Source organism: Porites lutea, chromosome 7 (genome assembly GCF_958299795.1).
Source record: "Porites lutea chromosome 7, jaPorLute2.1, whole genome shotgun sequence".
Lineage (NCBI taxonomy): Eukaryota > Metazoa > Cnidaria > Anthozoa > Scleractinia > Poritidae > Porites > Porites lutea.
Window position 1 is genome coordinate 21,284,297 of NC_133207.1, and position 25,416 is coordinate 21,309,712.

Sequence of the window (25,416 nt, forward strand, 5' to 3'; positions counted from 1 at the left end):
ATGAAGCCGCGGACTGTAGACTAATGATTCATACTATCTGATTTTGTTTATTTATTTTTCAGACGAGTAGAAAAACAAGTACGTTTTACCAAACGGATGATGCAATAACTTATGACGAGGCATTCATATATTATTTATATCATCTTGACCTGAATTTCGTTCGTGTTTGAGACTTTTATTATGGGTCTTCACTTTCAGCTACTTTCACCACCGATAACAACTGTTCCTAGGTCCAAGCCTAAACTAAAAGTGTTATTAAGAGAGGCCTTACACCTTCGGTCTAATTTGTAGCAAATCCCAAAACTATAGATCGCACGGTTATTCTTCTTTTTCCCGTGTACCAAGATGATTAATCCTTTGTGTCTGTATTTTGTATCAATTTGCAAACGTGACCTTTTTAATTCTGTCTGTGAATACTCCCTTCTAAAATAAATTAAGGAATTTCTACGATGTAGGAGATTGGATATTAGCTCTAGTGGAATTAAATAACAAAGTAGTTAACACAGTAGTTTTTTAAGACAAAAGCATTGCCTGAAACTGAATCAGATTTATTCTATTTTAGTACAATGATCACTTTCTTCGCTTACTTGTAATAACCGTAAAAGTCAAAAACGCATATGGTATATTTTACACTCTATATTGTGACGACCCTAGCTGCGTTAGGCTGAGTTTTAAATTAGGACAAAAAAAAACTGAAAACAGATTCGATCCATTGATCTTTTTCGAATTCATTATAACACAGATGAACCATGATCCACTTTACATATAGTAAGTTGACTCTAGTGCTTTTTCTTACGCTTTCCTTACGATATAACAAACTTGAAGGTAATAAATTGATGTTTAGTCTTTAATCGTTTTTATAAGTCGAAAAAAATTCGCCTTAAAGTATGAAATAAAATTCAATGGTCCTATTAATTTGGACGCTATTTTAAGCCCTGTTATAGTAACAATTTATACATCACTTTCTACGGCAAAATGGAAACTTTACTAAAACTCATTGTCTTTGTTTGTTTTCTATTTTCTGTGGGATCCGAGATAAGCGGTAGCAGAGGAACAGTCATTGTAAACCAAAACTTCTACTTTTCTGACGACGATTGAGAAAAACTCCTTCGCATGAGGGTCAAGCCATTGAGTTTGTTTTCGAATTGTGAAATCACAGGTGCCAATTTTTTTAAGAAATAGGATCTCAGTAATTTTAAACTGGCGTTTGTCTACAGTAGGAGAGTCGAGAGTCACCGGCCTCCGGCTGGCTTCGCTTTCATGAGGGAAACACGACACTCAACGGCCAAGCCAAACAGCGAGGCACGAGTTAACTATAAGCCAAAACTACACAAAAACTAGGAAACCAAAAACACACGGCGAGATAAGTGAAGCTAATTCCAACATTTGTCGTTGTGTCTCGTGAACTATATTGAGTGAATTTCGTTGCGAAAGCCATTTATAATACATAAAAGCAGACAGCGTACCAACTATTTTATTAACGAGCGCTTAAATCAATAGCGAGCTTAAACTAAGGCTTAAAATGATGTTGGTTCGGCTTTGTGAAACAAGTCAAGAAATCGCTAGGATTTGTTGATTTTCGAACCTAAACTCTGCAAAAGAAAACGTCAGAAAAGAAGACAATTTCTGTACTCAGTTAATTTAATTTGTTGAAAATTACCATAAATGGAAGTTTACTTAGTTCCTAATTTATAGTTATTTAAGTTTATTTGCATTTTTTTCCTTTCCGGCTGAAAAAGAAGTTGCTTTTTGTTATGAATTTTTTTCGCTGGACCGTTTAGAGCAAATTCGAAGTTAAAACTGCTCCGGAAGTCTTGAGTTTGCTTCAGCAAAGCGTTTCTCATTTTCACACTTTAATTGCTGCACACTCCGGGCCAACTTCGCTGGGGACAAAGCGCTTGAAACTCGTGAATTAACTGCTCTAAAAACTGAGGAAACCTTCGAGAAACTAGTTTAAATCAGTTGAATGTAGGGATCCCGAACTTTTTCTGCGACGGGAATAAAAGGCTGAACCGACACTCTTTATTTACATTGAAACGCGACAAGTTTCTTTCGTGTTGAGACTAAAATTAGAATTTTCACTTTTCACATCCCGCAAAACGCAAATACTCAAATACAAAGTAAAAATACCGATAGGGACATGGCAGAGACATACGTACTTCCCCACCTCTAAGAAGGCCTCATTCTTGTATTTTACTTCCTTTGTTTTACCACAACTTCATCTCCAAGTAAACGCTCAATAATGTTCGTAGACAAGAAAACCTCAATTAAAATTTGGACTGTCTTAATCCTACTCTGCTGAATGATTTTCGAGGAACCGGGCTCGAATGTACTCTCGCGTCAGATGCATGGCGTTCTCTCGTATTAAGAACTGTGAAACCGTGAAACGCGATTCAAATTGGAGAAGAAGACAGAGAATTTTTGCAAACGTTAGTTGATTCTTTTTAAACGAGTCAAGAATTGCTCCTGACAATTATGCAACAAAGCATGACAACCTTTTCAATTTCATTTGTATTCAAAGGACTCGAATCTCGTTCATGTTACGGGATCAACTTTCCTTCACAGTCTGCAATTGATTTTAAAAAAAAGAAACAACAACCCAAATTCTCCAACATGGAGTTTCACCAGCCTTATTTTAGTTTTATCAGTTCCGTACTTTTCTGAACAAACAAGGGATTTTACATTTTTACCTGACAGACTTCCGTTTTTGTGCGAACGCCAGTGTCTAAAAGCAACACCAAGGAAGTTCCCTGAAATCAACAAAAATATTCATAGTTGATAAATACAAGTAAGGCGCTTTGATATATCAAAAAAGGGTCTCAACCTTCTTCTTTCTTCCTTTTTCTTGAGTGCCCACAACCCGGAATTTAGGGGTTGGATCACGGACTGGTTGCATTTTGAAGCCAAGTCATTCCTAAGTCATTTCTTTTTATTCTGCTCGTCACGCAGTTCATGACTAAGGAGAAAGAAAAAAGGCTGGCCGGGAAGTGGAAGCATGCGAGTTAATCAATAATTTTCTTCAACTCTCCACTGCTTTCGAACGCCTCAGTCCCAGACTCGTACCCAGTCGCTATTTATGTGCATTTGAAGTGAGGGGAGTGAGAGAAGATTGGGGTTAGGTTGGGCGCGCAAGAGGCATGGGAAGGGATTCCCCGCGCGCCTCAATCTAACACCAATCTCCTCTCACCCGACACGTAAATAGCGACCGAGAACGAGTCAGCCTCAGCCTCAGTCCCGGCCTATCGGCCAAACAACGACGTTACTAAACCCCAGGCAAATGGAACGAGAGTTAGGCACTACACACTATCGGAAGGCTTGTAATATAATGAACACCTTTTTTTCAGACTGCCACGAACAGTTGCACAGAAACCAACCTGACAGGTGACGGTCCACTTTCACGATAGGCGCGGCTCAGCTTCCCTCTGATCCGTTTAACATGAGGCTAATCAACCACTTTTCTTAATGCAAACCATAGTCGGAGGCCTAGTTTTTTTTTTTTTTTACCAAACAGCCTATAATTACTACGAGACAAATTAAATCTCACTTAATGTATCATGGAAATTTTTCCCTTACAAGTGAGCACTGCGTGGCAGGTTTAGCAGTACATTAAACCAAAGCCTGGATCTTTACTAATTCTTAGATTTTTAACGGGGGTTGGTCTTTTGCAAAACATTTTCAAAATATCCCATGTACTACTAGCTGAGTCTAAGTAGGAGACCATAAGGAACTTCCAATTTCATTTAGAAACTTTTTCACCGCACCACGTGACCCACCAAGCCCTGTTAAATAGAATAATCGTTTGATTCCAAATGTCTACTAATCAGACAGAGAACATTTTCTGTCTAAAGATTCCAAATATTAACATTGTCTTCTTCCTGACTGGCAATAGTCAAAGGAACGTTAATTTATAATATTAACAATAATAATAATAATAATAATAATAATAATAATAATAATAATAATAATAATAATAATAATAATAATAATAGTAATAATAATAATAATAATAAATATGTACATAATTTACCGAAATGTTTGAAGTAAGAATAGAGCTCTATATGACGTTAAGAATTATTATAAATCATAAAAATAACAATCACTGTGTCAATAATGATTTCGCAAATACATTCCTTGCGGCACAGATGCGATCAATAACTCTTACAGGCAGTACAGAGTTTTAAAGTCTGCTGTGGTACTTAACACACTTATCTGCCATTCCACCTGTGGTCGTGAAAACTTGGGGAGTGAACGTTCCCTGTTCGATCTCCATTACTTTTCCGCATACTGCCTCTTCTTATCTTTCTCATGCTTCTTGTAGATCTGCTTAGGAGTCAAGTCTCTGTAAGAGTGTGCATTATGGTGACAAACCCGAACGTCGTAGAATATCATAAACGGGCATCAGGGGCTTTGTTGGCGCCATGATTTAATAATAATAATAATAACAATAATAATAATAATAATAATAATAATAATATTAACAACAATAATAATAATAGGCACTGAGAACAAACTACTATGTTCAGTTCAACATAGACAAGTCTGTGGACTCCCCGCTTTGTAGGTTGTGTGGCGAAAAGAGTGAAACAATAAATCATATAATTGGTGAGTGTAAGAGTAATTGGCGCAGAAAGAGTATAGGAGAAGACATGACAACGTTGCCAGGCTAGCTGGCCCATTGGCTGTAAGTATCGCTTGAACAGAAGTGAGAAGTGGAATGAACACAAACCGGATGGGATAGAGGAAAATGAAAGATGTACATGGTATTGTGGGACATGACCATCCAGTGTGACCATATTATTGAGGCCAGAAGACCTGTCATTGTTGTTGTTGAGAAAGAGAGTAACAAGGCAATTATTGTGGATATTGCTTCACCATGAGATCACAGAGTCTATGAAAAGGAGAGTGAAAAGGTTGAGAAATACCAAGATCTGAAGAGGGAGATTAGAAAATTCATGGGGTATTAGACGTGTGGAAGTGGTACAGGTAGTGGTTGGTGCACTTGGTGCAGTAAGCAAAAGATTGGATACATGGCTTGACAAGCTGGGGATTACCATTAATACGGGTTTCCTGCAGAAGACGGCTTTGTTGGGAACAGCAAGGATTTTACGGAAGGTATTGGAAAGTTAAAGGAGGAGAACTAACCCAAAGGACCTTTTAACATCTTGGCTATGGTTCGCTCCCCGCTTGGTGTAATGTCGGTACAACATTCACCAGAGCTAAACGGCATTTCGTTTATAATAGTAATCAATAATTCTCAGCGAGAAATGTGGCTTTGAAAGGACAATGCCGCAAACTGGTATCACCACAAACCGGATCCAGTCTGTCATACTGAGAAATACACACTGTCGTGGGATTTTAAGATCCAATTAGTCCATTAATACATTGAACACAACAAGCCCGATATTGTGCTCCTAAATAAGGAAGATAAATCGTGCATTATAGTTGATGTTGCCTGCCCATCCGACACCAGAATAATTAGCAAGAAAAGAGAGAAGACCGATAATTACTGTGCCTTGAAACAGGAAATCAAACGAATTTGGAACTTTCGTTCAGTTTAAGCCATCCTAATTTTAATTGGTTGACTAGGAACAGTTTCGAAAGGATTTAAAATGCGGCTAAGACAGTTGGGAATACCATATTTCATGGAACTTTTACAACGAATAACCTTGCTGGGGTCAAGAAGGATTCTGCGAAATGCCTGCTGGACACTTAATTACATTTAGGACGGAATGATGGTACGGAGTATACTACACAGGCTGTGACCCGATACTCAGTAACATTTCCTGCAGTTTATATAACGCTAATTCCGTACAATTTATTAGCACTTCACAATCAAAATGCGACGCAACAATTATTTGACTTTCAAAATCAATTACGCTCCAATGTAGCTGTGATAGCTGAACAGGTGAAAGAAAGGTAAGATGAAGTCACCGTCTGTCAGGTTAAAAATTCCATCTGCGTACAAGGTACCTGAAGATGTAGGTGATTGAAGGTAAATGAATTATGGTAATGATTCGGTTGTTCACACCAACATAGACAACTTGATACATTAGATCCATCATTCCCCGAAGTCCCCGACACTACAAATTTTAAAACTTTTGATGTCTGATGTCGGTAATGTTTGCGCCGACCAGCGCAGAAATTCTGGGACGCGTCCCGATTTACCTGATTTGTTTCCGGCCATCCCAGACAGCGGACAAAGTCTGGGACTTTCGAGAAAAGGTAAAGTCCCTGATCGTCTTCGATTTTCCCGACAAATGAAAACCAGGCCTTCAAATTGATACATTGGATGAATTTACTTACAATAGGTTTATTTACTTTTACGCAATGCTCCACACAGATTATAAGCACCACTCTTTAATTTATTTCAGCCTTAAGATATCCATTACAAATGTCTTCTACAAAACAGCGCATTCTAGTTAAGTAAACAAGCCTAATAGACCTTATAGACTGATAAGGTTTCAATTACAGCGGCGTACACTTGACCACATTGCTAAGAGAAGTGTTTAAATCAATGTTAATGACCAAGGATGATTTTGAATGAAAGGCTCTTTGCAAACACGTTTACCAGTTTGATTCATGAGATGTTTGGGGCATTTGTCATCTTTTCTTCAATCAAATACGCGCCAAAGTAGGTGTGAACGGTCGACATGTAAATTTTGCAGTTGTTTCTGGTTGAATAAATCGTAATGACGTCACCAGCAATCAGGTTGAAAATCCCTCCTGCGTACGCGGTACCGTGGACACCTTTATCTGGGACAGGGATCTGAATCATTGTTCGCACACGGCCGTTCACTCTCACTTGGATCCTTCCAGTGCTGTGATAGTAGATCTGCAGGTAGATATAGTACCGTCCAGTGGTAGGCACAGTCAGTTTTCCATCCTGGTACTTCATCCCTCCAGCAAGATGGCTGTTCGTGGCATTGGCATTCCAGTCTTTAATCACTATAGGGTGAAAAGGAAAAAGGATGTTAATTCTGGGTGATTAAATTTCCTTTAATTTTGAAAAAGGGAATCTATGATAATCCAATTTAAAAAGAATAGGACAACTCGTCTGAAGATCAGTACAGAGTCGGGAAATACAGTAGGCAATACAAACTAGCCAATCAGCGCAATCAGGGCAAAGTTCTTATGAGAACGAACCAGAAAAGTCTGTCTGTTTGTTGCTGTCCTTTTATGACAGCAAATGCTGCTGTTTCGTTTTCTTTTCTTATTTACCTTATCTTCGCGGTGTGTTCCACGGGTTCGTGTTTTGAACATTTCAGACAGTAGTTTGGAACACAAAGTAACGTTATTTAGAAGTTTTATGTTTGTGATGGAAAATGGCGGAAATCGTTTGAGATGATGTATAGGATATTTATTTTTAATAGTTTTTGTGTTTAAATTAAGTATTTTCATATTAGTTGTTTAAGTTGTCTTCTTTGAAGGCGAAATTGAAGGCGTTTTCAACCTGTAGCACCGTGAGAGCGTTTTTCGAGAATTTAAGCTTAATCGTCAGTACTTGAATACAAAATGAGCAAAACTAGCACTACGAATAGGTTCGTGTCTTGCGAATGATACGTTGGCAAAAATTAGAATAAGCCTTTTTTATACAAGAGACAATTTATGACATCTGATTAAACGTTATTAGACCATTGGCAGACACGATGTGTCAGATGGTTAATGACAAGTGGAGAGTTAGCGGTGTAGTGGAAGGTAATAAACGCATATACGTTGGTTGGCTTGATAGGTCAGTTCTCCTCTGCTTACAGCTTCGATGTGAGCAGATGGCTTGTTTGAATTCTGTAAAATAAACAACAATAATTTTGTAATAATTTTCTCAATAGTATGGCTATTTTTAAATAAGTTTACAAGAGTCTATTTTTCACTTAGTATCCCACCTATATAAGGAACTATGTTTACTGCTCGCTCTACAAAGTTTTTGTGGAAGCCACGTGTTATCTCTAAACGACCGAAGTTCGCATTGCATTCACATCAAAATCGAACGGCTTAGCCTAAGGCGTTCTCGCTCGCGTGTGGTTTTCGCGTCAAATTAGATATCGGAATCCATGAAATTTTTGCCTGTGGAATCTGGAAGCACAGAAAATTTTGCTTTTGGCATCCGGAATCCTGGGCTTTGGGATCCGAAATACAGCTCAAAGAATCCGGAATCCCTCTAACGATTGAAATCCAGAATCCAACTTTTACTGAAAAACACTGGAATGAGGTACTGGTATTGGGAATCCACTGCGTGGAATCCAGAATCCAAAACTGTCTTGGATTCCCTTATATCAGTTGATAGATACTCATTCGCTATTCGCTACATCGGCCACACGTTTTGCGATTTTCAATCCGGAACGATTTTCGTTTGTACTTTACATACCATAAATAAATCTCTCACCAGAACGAGACTTTCCGGAGTGGCTTGTATGGGAACGAAATGTCGTTTCGCTATCATATAAACAAATACATAGAAATAGAGAAATATATGGAGATGGGATGAACTCGTTCCAGAATGAAAGTCATTCCGGTATTCCTTTTTCCCAGTAACACTATCTTATATACTACAGCTACCGGTATTTGGAGTAAACCGAGTCTCTAATTACGTAACAAGTTTAACGAAGTAAGCTTTTCAACACAAATACTAAGTACAAAATAAAATTTTATGGTCGTTTTTCAACTACTTTGAGAATAAAGGACAAACAAATGCTAGCAAACAAACTATATCATAGATAAAATGAAAGAAAAAACAATAATAATAAAGTAAGAGAATTGAGTTGAGTTAATAATTGAAAAGTTAGGAAATGGTAGATCGTCCTACTTGATCATGATTTCCTGAAGTGGTTACTGCTTGGCAAAAAGTCGGGTTGGCACAAACCGAAGCGACAATGATAACCAAGAACTTCATGATCTTGCAACTCTTAGATATTAACCTTGTGAAAAGTTTAGCAGTTCAGACTAAGTTTAACTTAACAGCTCAACTTAATCGTTAATACTGAAAAACTGAGCCAAAAATTGGCAATTTTAATAACTAAAACATAGTTGCGTTCGGGCTTGCTGAACACGAGAGTCACGAACGCATTTCCTCGTGATTTTTATGCACATCCTGTTGATTACCAAAGTGGCTGAAGAAAAACTTATAAGGTCATGTCAAGAACAAGAAAACCAATAAAAACCTGACAACCAAAGTTCAGAGCTGGAACATAAACCAAAACAGGAACTCTGATGCACATAGCAATCAAGGTCTGCTATAATCCCAAGCAATGAAAAATTAGGAAAAACGCAACAAGCTCAAAAATAACTAAGGAAAGTCTGTTAAATATCAAAACAAACCTAGCGACTTTTGTCCTTGGGCCATCTTAGTTTAATCAAAAGTGAAACACAATGCTTTAAAAGCTGTTGCCTTTTGTATCTTACTGTTTTTATTTGAGTTCTTAATCTCAGTTCCAGGAAAAAAGGATAAAGGAAACCGAGCAAAGTGAAAAAACAAGTTTGGGCTTGCTTACCACGAGAGCCGGTTTCAAACGCCTTTATAGTGACTTTCACATCCTGTTGATCACCAAAGAGGTTTAGTATAAAGCTAAACAAGACTGAACTCATAAGGTTAATCATGTCACGTACAAGAAAACCAATGAAAGCATAATTTTGAAAACCACACTTCAGGTTGGACCAAAACAGGAACCCTGATGTAGGTAACAATCATTGCAAAGGTCTGCTATAATCCCGACCCCCATGGCTACTTCAAGGCCTAGCATCCAATTTATATTATTTAAACCACAACATAAAATGACACTCACGTTGACAAATCCATTAAAAGGTTAGTACTCAAAATCCAAACGACTAAAATTACAAGTACAAACATGAAATAAGCTAAATAACGCGTGACACAACAGTCAAGACATAGATAACAATTATGTTAACAAACTCATTAAAAGGGTTTAAACTTTCAAAAACCTGTAGACACAAATGACACCAATCTTCATAACAATATAGAAAATACTTCACAACAATAGTCTGAATCTGCATATTTATTAACTGGGCTGCCTGTGGCGAGCCCAGTTTATAAAATGAGTTTCATTTTCTTCTTAGGGGGTATTTCTGCGAAGTCGCAGTGGGGCTGCACCGTCCGCCTCATCTAATCTTTACACTACTTCAGAACAATATCTATAAGGTTAATGTAAGAGAGTTCCTTCGCCGGGATTTAAGTCGTGAAAACCTTTGACCTTATGATGGCTTAACATGAAGTACTTACCCATGTTAAGCGAAGGCAGCTATTATAAAATGAAGACGTGTTTGATGTACTGCGCTTTTTCATCGTCTCCTTCAAAAGATTCTACGATGAGTACCTTGTGGGGTTTTTCTTCACTATTTGTTGAAGTTTAAACCTTTGCATGATTTTTTCCCTTCCAAAACGTGATTACAAATCTCTCTGTGTTTGTGGCGGAAGTGTGTGTGTCAGTACAACCACTGAATAAAGATTTCTCTCAAGCTGTCATTGGCACTTTTTGTCAGTGCCATTTTTTTAAAAGATGGTAGGATGAGTCGCTTTTAAGTTTTTTTTCTTTATGTTGAAGTTTAAATCGTTTAAAATGTGACGATTAATGTGTCTTTTTATCTTATTGCGATTCTTGCTCAGCGTGTGAAAAGTCATTCCTTACACGGAAAGGAATGTCCTGTGGAATGTGCTCATTGTAGATCACCAAGTCAAAAAAATATTATATATTTTGAGTAGGACAGTTAGAAAGGCTTTATAACGCAATATCAGACACTAACTTAAATTTCATTTGCTTTTTTAGTTTTAAGAACCAGAATTGAGAGATGTACTGCCGTGTTATTAACAGCGGTTTGATAACGACAATTATAGTTTTTGGAATTTCCGGTTAGGTCAAATAAGTCACACTATATATTGGGGAGCAGAGGGATTAGGGGAGGGGTGCGTGAAAATAACGCTTATTGTTTCCTGCTTAGAATGGTTCACTTGCTTATTTTTATTCATAATGGTGGAATTTGATGAGGTACTATACAGCCCCGACCCGAAAATGGCACTCATTTTTCTTGTTACGAAAGTCTTCCAAAAAGGTACAAAGTTCAAATGAGTATTAAACTGTTTAAGTCTCACATGATATGCTACGTCACGCAATGCCCAGCGACAAGCCTGGTGGCCTAAGTGTGCAGCCACCCCCTCCCCTAGTAACCTGAGATCAGGCTCTATTTTCGTTTCGCTTCGAAAATTACATTCCGGCGGGCAAGGCGAAACGAAAAGAGAGCCTGATACAAACCTTCTACGAAACATCTTCCGCCCACTTTTTTGCCGTTGATTGACATTTGCCGAATCAGCCAACCAAAATTACTTCCGTTTCTTTCTTTTCTAGTATGCAAATTTTTCATGCGTGGGAAAAATGCAGACTGGCTGACTTAAAAAATAGCTTTTATCTGTTAATTTTTTCAGCTAAACATAAAACAGTCAGCACAATCACATTTAACTTCTTGCGAGATTAAGGGAGATCTCGAAGGTTATTTCTGTGGGCGTAGAAGGTAAAAAGTTTTCGAAAAGACGTCGACACGATGTTCCACTAGTTTTATTATTTTGGCTAGTCGCGCTCGAATTTAAAATACTGAAATTTCTATTTTTCTGTTGCCTTAATATTTTCCTCGGCAATTTTCCCCGATTTTCAATACATAAATCTTTAAAAATACTGAAGAAATATATCGCGAACTTTTCAAAGGATATATAAATTATTTCAGAACAAACCAAACGAGTTCTCAAGTGCATTTAATGCAGCTGATTTAGTCCCGTGCGTACACTTGCAATAATATTTGCGAATGTACCACAGAAACAAAGGTCTAAAAAAATCTATATTTTCAAAAAATTCAGGTAAATATTATCTCCCACTAACTGCATGCTCAACTGACCTGTAAACAAAACGAAAAACAATATTACAAATACACTTTGTAGTTCTCCTTAGTCGTGTTGTTGTTTTACTGAAGGTCTAAAAAGCTCGCTAAATTTATTAATCGAAATTAACAAACAGCAAACAGCCTACGAGCGAGGACACCAGTTTTCCCGGTTTATTTTGTACAAAAAGCGAAGGCAAACGACAAGTCTCTTACTTTAAGCCGCCAGCTTTTATACTAATGCTTACAAAAATTCCTTGAACAGCGTTGCGATATTTTTCGTCTAATACTTCACAGTTGGCGATTGAGGTTTCTTTCGCAGTGAGCCTCCGCTTGCGTCATTCCCAGCTTAATAATATACATGAAAAAATTTCTCGATAGTAGTAGTAGATGGTAATTGAGTGTAGAAAAGAGTAACAAACGTGATATTCTGATTGGCTAATAAACAAAGGAACTCACTGAGAGCCAATCAAATGCGTGATCTAAATGGCGCAAAATTTGGATCCGCTCCGGACCAGTTTCGAGCAAAAACCGCAATGGTTGGCGATTGCAGCACATTTACTTTTGCGACCGAAACAATTGTAGAGGAGCTGAAAAACTGCTCTAAAAACGAAAACACTACGAAAAGCACTGGTTTTTGGCTCTCTTTTTGGAAGAATTGGTGCGTAGGTAAGGAAATTACTGATGAAATAGAAAATTATGAGCCGGCTGAGCTTAACACTTTGCCCGAGCATTTCTACGCCGAAGTAAACAATACAAAAAAGGTGAAGATTTATGAACCAGAAAGCTTAAAAGTAATGAAGGCATCGCTTGATAGACACTTAAAGAACAAAAGCTGCACCCTGTCCATTGTACGTGACCGAGAATTTGGTTCGTCCAAAGAGGTGTTGGAGGAAAAAGCGAAACAGCTTCGCTTGGCTGGCCGTGGTAAGCGCCCAAACAAAGCTCAGCGAGTATCAGAGGAGGAAGAAGAAATTCTCTGGAAGAGCGGAAAACTCGAGGTAATAAACCAGAATCTTTATTTCAAACACATTGAGCAATTTCATGAACTGTTCAGCCCGTTTCTGCAGCTTGCAAACTTTAAAAGTATCGAGCAAAATGTTGTTTTGACTGCACGTGTCATGATATTTGCAGCATTTGAACAATTTATTTTGCACGTAGTTTACGCGAGTTGACTCCCTATTAAAGAGATTTTAAAGCTATCTCGCAATTTTTTCATGAATATTATCAATAAGTAATCACATAATTTCTCTCGTGCAATTTGGAATAAATAAGCACTCGTAAATTTTTTCAAAGACCACAAATTGCACTCGCCCTACGGGCTCGTGCAATTTTGTTAGCCTTTGAAAAAATTTACTGGTGCTTATTTATTCCAAATTACACTCGAAATCATGTGATTACCTGTACAAACTCTCAAATGAAACCAGTTTTAAGATGGACAGTATTTTGATTTGCACTCGTTTGTTGTTAAATCAAAAGGCACCTTGTTAGCGGTCAACAACTTGCAGAGGGATTCAACTCCGCGATACACTCACATTAGTTCCGTAAATAAAGCAAATCCTGAGAAGATATGAACAACCATATGAATTTTCAATTTCCATGGCACATATTAAGGCATATTTTCCTACCGTAAGACTATAAAACAACAAAAAAGACAGCAAAATCGATCCTTCTCTCCGCCGACGACGGATCATTCACGAAAACAACCACGCGAGGAATAAGCGTTTTCAACTTGCGGCGTTTCCGACAACCAATCAGATCTTGCGGCATTGTTCTAATAGCCAATCAGCGTCACGGCCAAAATCTGGCCGTAAGGTGCACAAACGTGAGAGAGTTTGTATCAGGCGCAATTTTAGCGGTAGCCGTTAGAGAGAATGTATGAGAACCGCTAAAATTGGGCATGATCTCAGGTGACTCCCCCAGGAAAATTGGCAGTCCCGGTAGACTCGCCTTTTGGCGATTCTTGTTATATTTTAGTATAATGACTGCTTTCTTGTTGTACACGCAACGGTCTATGGTCAAACTTTAGTACGCGGAACATTCTACGATTCGCAGTGTTCAAGCTGACAGAACACTGAGTGACTAACCTAAACTTATGAACCCGAAAAAGAAATCACCTAACCTCGTTTTCTCTTTTCCTCGCTGAGGTAACTGGCTTTCTCTTCTCTCTATTATCATTTTGGCTTTCTACTTGAGTTTTAAACATTTCTTTCTGGGGATAAAGTACAATGTAAGTAACAATTCAGGACTTGGAATTGTATTTCGTTATAATGAATGTAATTTTTGCGCAGTAATTCTTATAGCCTGAGAAAAAAACCGACATTTAGCGACACCACCACTGGTTTCCCCGCGAAATGACGTCTCAGGAACGATTGCAGCAATAGACCTTTTTCACGATACCCGCCATCTTTTCACGCACTTAACTGCGGAACTGATGGGATAAAAACAATATCACGTGGTTTCTCAGGAGGCAAACAAGACAGTGATAAATATGCCAACTGAAGAAATCGGGGTTGATTTTGTTTATTCTAGACAACAGGAAATGAAGACCTTTTCATCTTAAAGGCGATAATGTCAAAATATGGGTGGAAGTAATCATTGTTACTTTTTTGTATGCAGTAGCGACCGTAAGTGTTTTCATGGCAAACAGTAATAGACCTACTCTGGGACCTTAAGTCACTTAAAGTCGCCTTAAATCGCCTTAAGTCGCCTAAAGTCACCTTAAATCACCTTAAGTCGCTTTAAATCATTATACTTTCTAAGAGGTTGAAATTGTCTCATAGTTATTACTTTTCTAGTTTTCTATTTGAATTTCCAGAATGTATGATTCCTCATAAAGTGTGTGATAACCCATGTTCAATATTATTAGCCACAGTTCCACCCCCCCCCCCCCCCCAAAAAAAAAGTTGCCACTGACAGTGACTTAATATATAGATTTACCCAGGGCTAAAAGCGAAGCTCCAATTAATAAATTTATAATTCAAATCAAACAATTAACTTTTAATCCACAAATCGGTTAACTTAAGGGCACATTCATGTGACTTTTGAGGCCATGAAAGTTTTGAAGCCATGAAAGTTATTCCGGAGTCATTTCTTTTCATACCGCTCGCCACGCTATTCATGACTTAGTAGAAAAAAAAAAAGAGTTGGTTTGCCAAGAAGTGGAAGCATAAGAGTTAATCGAGAATTTTCTTCAGCACTCGACTTCTTTCGGAAGCGTCATCCCGGTCTATCGCGACATTACTAGACCTTAGGTTCTTTGCCGACGACTAACCGCTGAACAGGAGGCTTAAGGAGATGGGAAGGCGAGGACTATATACAATCAAGTGTGCCAAATATTTTTACTGAGACCGAAGCTTGATTGTAAGTGTTGTTTCAATGTTTTTAAGAAAATTATTTTTTTTCTTTCTGTGTCTGTACTTTGTAACCGGCAGAATAACCATTATTGCGTGCGTATATTTACTCGTAAAAAATGTCAAGGACGTTCCACATTGCAGAAGAACAAAAATTAGCCCTAATGAAGTTTAACACAGTGGTCGCACTAAAACAACCTTACGGCAAAAGTGTCGTTGACGTTTACCAGTGGTACTCTATATGGCCTCTCTTTACCACACATGTTAGATCAACGGACCGTTGGACTTCAATTTTCTTATAATTTAAAGCCGAGCGATTTTCGTAATATTTATGTCTTCAAATTCGTTATACGGAATGACTCATGGACTCGACGTGTCATATGTAAATTGGATCATCTGTGGTACGCCAGTGGAAAAGATCAAACGAATCGAGTGCGTGAAGCTGATTTTTAAACCTGGACCGAAAAAAAAGAAAAGCAAAGAGAAAAAAAGATTCGTTTGATCTTGCCACTGGCGTACCACAGATGATCCAATTTACATGTGATAAGTTGAGTCCATTGTTGAGTCGTTCCGTACCATATAACAAATTTGAATATATAAATATTGAGAAAATCGCTTTAAAATAGAAGAAAATAAAAGTCCAACGGTTCGTAAATTAGACGCTGCCTTACGCTATGAGACAAATTTCGGTCAACACATAATTTAAATTTCCTCCTTTTCCTCCCCACAGTTCTTTCTCAGACTTATTACCCCTTGTGTAACGTAAAGTGACATAGCTTAACCGTAACTGTAGTTTATTTGAATGAAGGCGATGTACTAGTTCAGTAAAAGACTCCAAATAAAGCAGTGTCTTGGCTTTCCAACCTTATTGATTATTCGCTCTCCCTGATCTTACTCTGCTTTGAGATTTCAGTGTCACGCCATTCAAAATAGATCAAAATAAAAATCAAAAAAATAAATTCCAGAATCTGGAAAATTAAAGGAGGTAAATATACAAAGACCCTCGCCAAGGTTCAGGTCAGAGGAATATTTCGTATACGAGATATCCGAGGAAATGTTTTCACAAAATTAATAGAGTTAAAGACGCCATGTTGTTACCCATCCGGATGAGCACCAACATGGCGGACAGAAACCAACAGAAACATTAGTTTCTGTTACCGAGTTTTCCTACAAAAGCGTGAATTTATTCTTCGAGGAACTCATGAACATTAAAGTAATACTTTTTCTAATACATGAACTGTTTAGAGAGCAGAGTTCCTTGAAATAAGTAATTTCTTTAACCTACATGACAGCTCTCGTGGCCGTCATGTAAACGACGCGTCACGCAAAATCTTAGAAATTCAAGAGTACTCTATCACAAAACCAAGAACCTTTTTGAAGGGAAAATTTGTATGAAAATTAGTTTTCAGCTGCTGTAATACGTCGTGAAAATAAAATATCGGTTCTATCGATAGTTTTGTGGTTTGAATTTTCGTAACATCATGTGAAAACCAACAATACACTGCGGGCTATTTACCCATTAGGGACGGAAGCGGAAGTGGGCGCTTTTTAGTTTGTGATCATCATTTCGTGCTTACGCCATTCGAGAAATAATTCTTTTACTGTATTTCCGGAAACCATTCCACTACAGTTATTTATTCAGAAAATTAAATGGAAAAGAATTCGATACAGTCCCTTCACACCTTTGTTTTTGCCCTAGTTTCACTCATTGATGCATACAGCTTTAGCACCATCGTTGCATTTATTCCAGCATTAAAATATCCACTACAGATGTCTCCTGCTACACAGTGTATACAAGTAAAGTAACCGAGCCTTAATTATGACCTATAAGGTTATTTTACAGAATATTGCGCCAACTAAACTGCTCAATACTTAGAAACATTTTTTACCGAAAAATTTTCGTTAAACATGGCAATTATGCACTTTTTTAAAATAAATGTCTAGTCCCTTAATTCTCGAGGTTATGGTGCAGGTGTCACGCGATATTCATCAGATTTTTAAATCAAATACGCGCCAAAGTAGGTGTGGTAGGTATACATGTAAATTTTACAGTTAGCGTAAGCCGAAGCAAACGTGATGACGTCACCAGATTTCAGGTTAAAAACACCAGCTGCATACGCGGTAATCTCGTCACCTTTTCCCGGCCAAGGGGATTGAGCCATGGTCACCTGTTTGCCGTTCACTCTAATATAGACCCTTCCATTATTGCGATAGTAGACCTGCAGATAGACATAGTACCGTCCACTGGTAGGCACAGTCAGTTTTCCATCGTGGTACTTCATCCCTCCAGCAAGATGGCTGTACGGGGCACTGACAGACCAGTCTTTGATCACTATGGGGTGAAAATAAAGAAAACTGATGTTAATCTTGGTGATTTCTACTAACGCACAAAGCCTTGTTGTAATCCAGGGGTGATGTTTATTGTATATATTCGCCGGTCTACATCGAAAGAAACAAATGGACGAATTAGTTTCGGTCGGTAGTCCCCGAATTATAGTTTAATGTATAGTCATGCATTTTACTATAAAAGAGGCACTCTAAAAATTAATGTGATTTGATGTTATTTGACTTTTTTAGTGGAGCGGGGACGGTGTAGAGGATGGTAAAGAAACACATACTTTGGTTGGTTTGATAGGTCACGACTTGTTTGTTTACAGATTCAATATGAGCAGATGGCTTGTTTGCATTCTGTAAAACAAAAAAAAAACAATGTACATGGTACGTATTTACAGAGAAATAACTTATGGATCAAGTTAAGTATTTTGCTTACGTATATTTTTTCCCGAAATTTCCTACAGAGTTAACTTGTGTTGTGAAGCAGACAAATTTCAGAAAATTTCGTTATATTTACCTTACGTTTTATTACTGTTAAAAAATTGCTTTTAAAACGGCTATTCCAGTAGCGATTTGTCAACTGTTTGCTTTTACCTGTAAGGAACATTGGCAAGGACTTCCGTTGTCCCCTTTGGATCCCGTGTCTCCTTTTGATCCCTTTTCACCCTAAAAATGCATGATACACGCACGTGAATGTTATGCAGTTATTGCAGTATTTTACAAGAGATATAGTACTACAAGTGGTATCAAAGGAAATGGTGGTATGTTACCTTTTGGCATCCCTTTCCGTAAACGTTGACCGTGATTGGTTGCTTAGAATTTGCGCAAAGTTTTTGTTGATTAAGGAAAAGTAGAACAATTAAGGAGTTCAATTCCATGCAAGAGGATTTTGGCATTCTTTTATTAAACTCTGTGGATTCGCCCTAGTTCTGTGGATTTTCCTTAATGGACCAATTTTTACCGTTTGGAGAATTGTAAATGTATTCTAACAGATTCTGAGAAATTTACCGATTTTCATTTTTGTTGCGAATTGTCATTGTTGACAAATTATGCTATGGGACTTATAACCAAGAATTTGTTTTAGTTTGCTGCGAGTTGCAATAATATTGTTTCCGTTAGGCATCGAAAAATTTCTACAACCATTCCGTTGTAGTTCATTTGGTCATGGAAAAAGGAAACCATGTAAAACAAAATTAACCGATTTCAGCGCAGCTTATGTTTTTCGTTTCGGTCATATTAATTTTTGAAATAAATGAAGTAAGCTTATCAACTCTAGAATATTTTGGGACTGTTAGGGCGTTTGCGACCGCCTTTTAATCCATCGAAATTCAAGGACAAACAAAAACTACCACACTGACAAAAGCTTAAGTTAGAGATTGGATCGTCTTACTTGATTTCCTGAAGTATTTCCTGCTGCACAGAAGTACAAGTTGGCACAAACCGACGCGACAATGATAAGCACGAACTTCATGATCTCGACAGCTCTTGGATATTAACCCTGTGAAAAGTGATTACAGAATGAAGCCGCGGACTGTAGACTAATGATTCATACTATCTGATTTTGTTTATTTGTTTTTCAGACGAGTAGAAAAACAGGTACATTTTACCGAACGGATGATGCAATAACTTATGACGAGGCATTCATATATTATTTATATCATCTTGACTTGAATTTCGTTCGTGTTTAAGACTTTTATTATGGGTCTTCACTTTCAGCTACTTTCACCACCGATAACAGCTGTTCCTAGGTCCAAGCCTAAACTAAAAGTGTTATTAAGAGAGGCCTTACACCTTCGGTCTAATTTGGAGCAAATCCCAAAACTATAGATCGTACGGTTATTCTTCTTTTTCCCGTGTACTAAGATGATTAATCCTTTGTGTCTGTATTTTGTATCAATTTGCAAACGTGACCTTTTTAATTCTGTCTGTGAATACTCCCTTCTGAAATAAATTAAGGAATCGCACGGTTCCTTTTTTCCATGTACTAACTACAGGACGATTCCTTTGTGTATGTACTGATTTTGTATCTTTTTGCAAACGTAAACTTTCTGTCCGTGAATACTCCCTTCTGAAATAAATTAAGGAATTTCTACGATGAAGGAGATTGGATATTAGATCTAGTGGAATTAAAAACAAAGTAGTTAACACAGTAGTTTTTTTAAGAAAAAAGCATTGCCTGGAACTGAATCAGATTTATTCTATTTTAGTACAATGATCACTTTCTTCGCTTACTTGTAATAACCGTAAAAGTAAAAAACGCATATGGTATATTTTACACTGTATATTGTGACGACCCTAGCTACGTTAGGCTCAGTTTTAAATTTGGACAAAAAAAACTGAAAACAGATTCGATCCTTTGCTCTTTTTCATTATAACACAGATGAACCATGATCCACTTTACATATAGTAAGTTGGCTCTAGTGCTTTTTCTTACGCTTTCCTTACGATATAACAAACTTGAAGATAATAAATTGATGTTTAGTCTTTAATCGTTTTTATGAGTCGAAAAATTCGCCTTAAAGTATGAAATAAAATTCAATGGTCTTATTAATTTAGATGCTATTTTAAGCCCTTTTATAGTAGCAATTTATACATCACTTTCTACAGCAAAACTGAAACTTTACTAAAACTCAATGTCTTTTTTTGTTTTCTATTTTCTGTGGGATCCGAGGTAAACGGTAGCTGAGGAACAGTCATTGTAAACCAAAACTTCTACTTTTCTAAGGACGATTGAGGAAAACTCCTTCGCGTGAGGGTCCGGCAATTGGGCTTGTTTTTGAATTGTGAAATCAAAAAGTGTCAATTTTTTTAAATTTTATTTTTTAGAAACAGTATCTCATTAATTTTAAACTGGCGTTTGTCTATAGCAGGAGAGTCGAGAGTCACCGGCCTCCGGGCTGGCTTCGCTTTCGCGAGGGAGGCACGACACTGCACGGCCAAGCCAAACGGCGAGGCACGAGTTAACTATGAGCCCAAACTACACAAAAACTAGGAAAAGCAAAAACATGCACATGCTGAGATAAGTGAAGCTAATTCCAGCATTTGTCGCTGTGTCTCGTGAACTATATTGAGTGAATTTCGTTGCGTAAGTGATTTACATAAAAGCAGACAGCGTACCTGCAGCTATTTCATTAACGAGTTCTTAAATCAATAGCGAGCTAAAAAACTAGGGCTTAAAGTGAGGTTAGTTCGGCTTTGTGAAACAAGTATTTGTTGATTTTCGAACCTAAACTCTGCAAAAAGGAAACGTCAGAAAAGGAAGACAATTTCTGTAAGTTAATTTCATTTGTTGAAAATTACCATAAATGGAAGTTTACTTAGTTCCTAATTCATAGTTATTTAAGTTTATTTATATTTTATATATTTTTTTCCTTTTCGGCAGAAACAGAAGTTGTTTTTGTTATGAATTTTTTTCGCTGGACCGTTTAGAGCAAGCTCGAAGTTAAAACTGCTCCGGACTTCTTGAGTTTGCTTCTGCAAAACGTTTCTCATTTTTCCCATACAACTGGTCTTATTGTTCCTTATTAGAGAATAGACATATAAAGTCAAAGACGCACTTTAATTGCTGTACAGGCCGGGCCAACTTCGCTAGCGACAAAGCGCTTGAAACTCGTGCGAGGATGAACTACTCTAAAAACTAGTGAAACCTTCGAGACACTAGTTAAAATCAATTGAATGTTGGGATCCAGAAATTTTTCTTCGACCGGAATAAAAAGCTGAATCGACACACTTTATTTACATTGAAACGCGACAAGTTTCTTTCCTGTTGAGAATTAAATTAGAATAAATTTTCACATTGTGATGTAATTTGGGGTTTAGGAGGGATCGTGAAATTACACTGAATACGTTATTAATAAACCAGGTATTGAAATGTTTTATTACTATCATTTACTTATGTCGTTGATCTGTCGAAGCCATTCGCGAAAGCGGGATAGTAAACTGATCACTGATTAGCCATAAGACAAACAACTCGCTTTTGTTTTCTTTGCGCAACTTCGCAAAACGCATTCAAATACAAAGTAAAAATACCGATAGGGACATGGCAGAGACATACGTACTTCCCCACCTCTAAGAAGGCATCATTCTTGTATTTTACTTTTCTTTGTTTCACCATAACTTCATCGCCAAGTAATTAGGCTCAATAATGTTCTTAGACAAGAAAACCTCAATTAAAATTTGGACTATTTTAATCCTAGCTAATTTGCTGAATGAATTTCAAGGAACCGGGCTCGAAGGTACTCTCGCGTCAGAAGCATGGCGTTCTCTCGTAATAAGAACAGTGAAACCGTGAAACGCGATTCAAATTGGAGAAGAAGACGGAGAATTTTTAGAAACGGTACTTGATTCTTTTTAAACGAGTGAAGAATTGCTCCTGACAATTCAGGGGCCGCCCAACGCCAATTTTCGGAAAATATCTCTTCAGAAGACGATTTGAGATCTAGATCTTTCGGAACAGTTGTTGTAAAATTTCTTTCTTGCCTCACTCTCCTAGGAATTTCGAAGATCTAAAAAATGGCATAATTACCCATTTTTAACGGATTTTTACCCTAAAAAGGTCACCTGGAATTTTCGGGAGCCTTTTTTCTGGCTGAAGTTATCGAAAAGGTAAGTTTTGATCCCTATAATTTATGGATCACTAGACTTTCAGCTAGGAAATCCGAACAGATGAAAAATTTTTAGGGGATAAAAATACGCTTATATCTACCTTTTAAATACTAAAATACGTTTAACAATGCTATGTTTAAGTGGTTTTGTACTACATTCTCATTGGGTACCCCTGACAATTATGCAACAAAGCATGACAACCTTTTCAATTTCATTTGTTTTCAAAGGACGCGAATCTCGTTCATGTTACGGGATCAATTTTCTTTCACAGTCAGCAATTGATTTTAAAAAATCTTTTTTTTGAGCCCCAAAGTATAATTTAAAAAAGAGATATCAACTCAAATTCTCCAACACGGAATCTCACCAGCCTTATTTGAGTTTTATCTGTTCCGTTCCTTTCTGAAGAAACAAGGGAATTTTACATTTTTACCTGGCAGACTTCCGTCTTTGTCCGAACGCCAGTGTCTAAAAGCAACATCAAGGAAGTTCCCTGAAATCAACAAAAATTTTTATAGTTAATAAATAAAAGTATGAAAGGCGCTTCGATATATCAAAAAAGGGTCTCAACCTTCTTCTTTCTTCCTTTGTCTTGAGTGCTCACAACCCGGAATTTAGGGTTCGGATCACCAACTGGTTGTATTTTGAAGCCAAGTCATTCCGAAGTCATTTCTTTTTATACTGCTCGTCACGCAATTCATGACTAAGGAGAAAGAAAAAGGGAAGTGGAAGCATGCGAGTTAATCAATAATTTTCTTCAACTCTCCACTGCTTTCGAACGCCTCAGTCCCAGACTCGTACCCCGTCGCTATTTATGTGTATTTGAAGTGAGAGGAGTGAGAGAAGATTGGGGTTAGGTTGGGCGCGCAAGAGGCATGGGAAGGGATTCCACGCGCGCCTCAACCTAACACCAATCTCCTCTCACCCCAAAGGCACGTAAATAGCTACCGAGAACGAGTCAGCCTCAACCTCAGTCCCGGCCTATCGGCCAAACAACGACGTTACTAGACCCCAGGTTCTTTGCCGGCGACTTGCCGCTGACCTTGGTGTTCCAAGCAAATGGCACGAGAGTTAGGCACTACATACTATCGGAAGGCTTGTAATATCCACATGAAAAATACTCCTGCTTATAATGAACACCTTTTATTTCAGACTGCCACGAACAGTTGCACAGCGGAAACCAATCCGATACGTGACGGTCCACTTTCATGATCGGCGCAGCTTAGCTTCGCTCTGATCCGTTTAACATGAGGCTAAAAAACCACGTTTCTTTATGTAAACCATAGTCGGAGGCCTAGTTTTTTTTGACCAAGTAGCCTATAATGACTACGAGACAAATCTCACTTAATTTATCATGGAAATTTTTTCCTTACAAGTGAACACCGCGTGGCAGGTGTAGCAGTACATTAAATCAAAGCCTGGATTTTTGCAAATTCTTAGATTTTTAACAGGGGCTGGTCTTTTGTAAAACATTTTCAAAATATCCCATGTCTACTAGTCTAAGTAGGAGACCATAAGGAACCTCCAATTTCATTTCGAAACTTTTTTCACCGCATCAAGTGACCCACCAAGCCCTGTTATATAGAAAAATCGTTTGATTCGTAATGCCTACCAATCAGACAGAGAGAAAATTTTCCGTCTAAAGATTCCAAATATTGGCATTGTCTTTTTTCTGACTGGCAACAGTGAATGAAACGTTAATTTATAGTAATAATGATAATAATAATAATAATAATAATAATAATTTCATCCAACTTTTAAAAAAAATATGTACATAATTCTCAGAAATATTCGAAGTAAGAATTAAGCACTATATAACATTACGAATTATTATAAATCATAAAAATAACAATCACTGTGTCAATAACGATTTCGCAAATACATTCCTTGCTGCTCAGATGCGGTCAATAACTCTTTCAGGCAGTCCAGAGTGTTAAATTCTGAGTCAACAAAGTCTACCTGTCTTCTTCTGGATCTTGAGCCTCTCAAGCATAGTATTGCAGAGCGTACGATGGCGAAAGATACTTTAGGCTCTTTTCCAGGAAATTGCACTTGAGTGACTTTCTCCCTTTTTATTTGCGATCAGCTCCTCAAGTCTGCTGTGGTACTTAACATACTCATCCGCCATTCCACCTGTGGTCGTTGAAACTAGGGGAGTGAACGTTCCTTGTTCGATCTCCATTACTTTTTCCGCATACTGCCTCTTCTTCTCGTAATAATAATAATATTAATAATAATAATAACAATGCTAACTATTAAAATCCTATTTACAATTAGTTCGCTTAAAAAAAGAAAAAAACTTTTACTTTAAAAACACTATTTACAATTCCTGTCGATTTAAAAAGCACTTAATTTAGCTTAAAAAGAGTTAATTTAACTAAAAAAAATTTATTCGAATTAAAAATATTTCATTTCAATGAAAAAAACTGTCAACTGTAATAATAAACTGTAAACTGTAATAATAATAATAATAATAATAATAATAATAATAATAATAATTTTAATAATAATAGGCAGTGAGAACAAACTACTATGTTCAGTTCAACATAGACAAGTCCGTGGACTCCCTGCTTTGTAGGTTGTGTGGCGAAAATAGTGGAACAATAACTAAATCATATAATTGGTGAGTGCAAGTGTTTGGCGTAGTGAGAGTACAAGAGAAGACATGACAACGTTGCCAGGCTAGCTGGCCCATTGGCTGTAAGTATCGCTTGAACAGAAGTGAGAAGTGGTATGAACACTAACCGGATGGGATAGAGGAAAATGAAAGATGTACATGTAAGGTATTATGGGACATGACCATCCAGTGTGACCATATTATTGAGGCCAGAAGACCTGTCATTGTTGTTGTTGAGAAAGAGAGTAACAAGGCAATTATTGTGGATATTGCTTCACCATGGGATCACAGAGTCTATGAAAAGGAGAGTGAAAAGGTTGAAAAATACCAAGATCTGAAGAGGGAGATTAGAAAATCCATGGCGTATTAGACGTGTGGAAGTGGTACCGGTAGTGGTTGGTGCACTCGGTGCAGTGAGCAAAAGATTGGATACATGGCTTGACAAGCTGGGGATTACGATCAATACGGGTCTCCTGCAGAAGACGGCTTTTTGGGAACAGCAAGGATTTTAAAGAAGGTATTGGAAAGTTAAAGGAGGAGAACTAACCCAAAGAACCTTTTAACATTGGCTTGGCTCCGGGGCGGGGGGGGGGGGGGGGTATTCCCATACATTACCTATACGGGTATGTGCCGCCC

At 37.6% G+C, this 25,416-nt stretch overlaps 2 protein-coding genes across 2 annotated transcripts; both read right to left on the reverse strand.

Moving 5' to 3' along the window:
• Positions 1–6,341: 6,341 nt before the first annotated feature.
• LOC140942690 (tumor necrosis factor-like) lies at positions 6,342–8,989 on the reverse strand. The gene is made up of 3 exons (XM_073391652.1): positions 8,801–8,989; positions 7,713–7,782; positions 6,342–6,945 (listed from the first exon to the last, which is right to left on the reverse strand). Exons 1-3 carry the CDS (start codon positions 8,885–8,887, stop codon positions 6,578–6,580), a joined length of 525 nt encoding a protein of 174 aa, XP_073247753.1. The 5' UTR covers positions 8,888–8,989; the 3' UTR covers positions 6,342–6,577.
• A 7,960-nt stretch (positions 8,990–16,949) lies between these two features.
• LOC140942688 (uncharacterized) lies at positions 16,950–19,059 on the reverse strand. Its single transcript, XM_073391650.1, has 5 exons — positions 18,952–19,059; positions 18,332–18,394; positions 18,156–18,227; positions 17,846–17,915; positions 16,950–17,559 (listed from the first exon to the last, which is right to left on the reverse strand). Exons 1-5 carry the CDS (start codon positions 19,030–19,032, stop codon positions 17,225–17,227), a joined length of 621 nt encoding a protein of 206 aa, XP_073247751.1. The 5' UTR covers positions 19,033–19,059; the 3' UTR covers positions 16,950–17,224.
• Between the last annotated feature and the right edge of the window lie 6,357 nt (positions 19,060–25,416).

Excerpts from the sequence above, each read along its gene's own strand:
- LOC140942690 (XM_073391652.1), bottom strand. The coding sequence starts at position 8,887 with ATGAAGTTCTTGGTTATCATTGTCGCTTCGGTTTGTGCCAACCCGACT. Across the intron at positions 7,783-8,800 it reads CTTCAGGAAATCATGATCAA|AATTCAAACAAGCCATCTGC; the intron begins GTAGGACGATCT and ends TTTATTTTACAG. Across the intron at positions 6,946-7,712 it reads GACCTATCAAGCCAACCAAC|TGATTAAAGACTGGAATGCC; the intron begins GTATATGCGTTT and ends TTCACCCTATAG.
- LOC140942688 (XM_073391650.1), bottom strand. The coding sequence starts at position 19,032 with ATGAAGTTCGTGCTTATCATTGTCGCGTCGGTTTGTGCCAACTTGTAC. Across the intron at positions 18,395-18,951 it reads GAAATACTTCAGGAAATCAA|AAACTTTGCGCAAATTCTAA; the intron begins GTAAGACGATCC and ends CTTAATCAACAA. Across the intron at positions 17,916-18,155 it reads CTTGCCAATGTTCCTTACAG|AATGCAAACAAGCCATCTGC; the intron begins GTAAAAGCAAAC and ends TTTGTTTTACAG.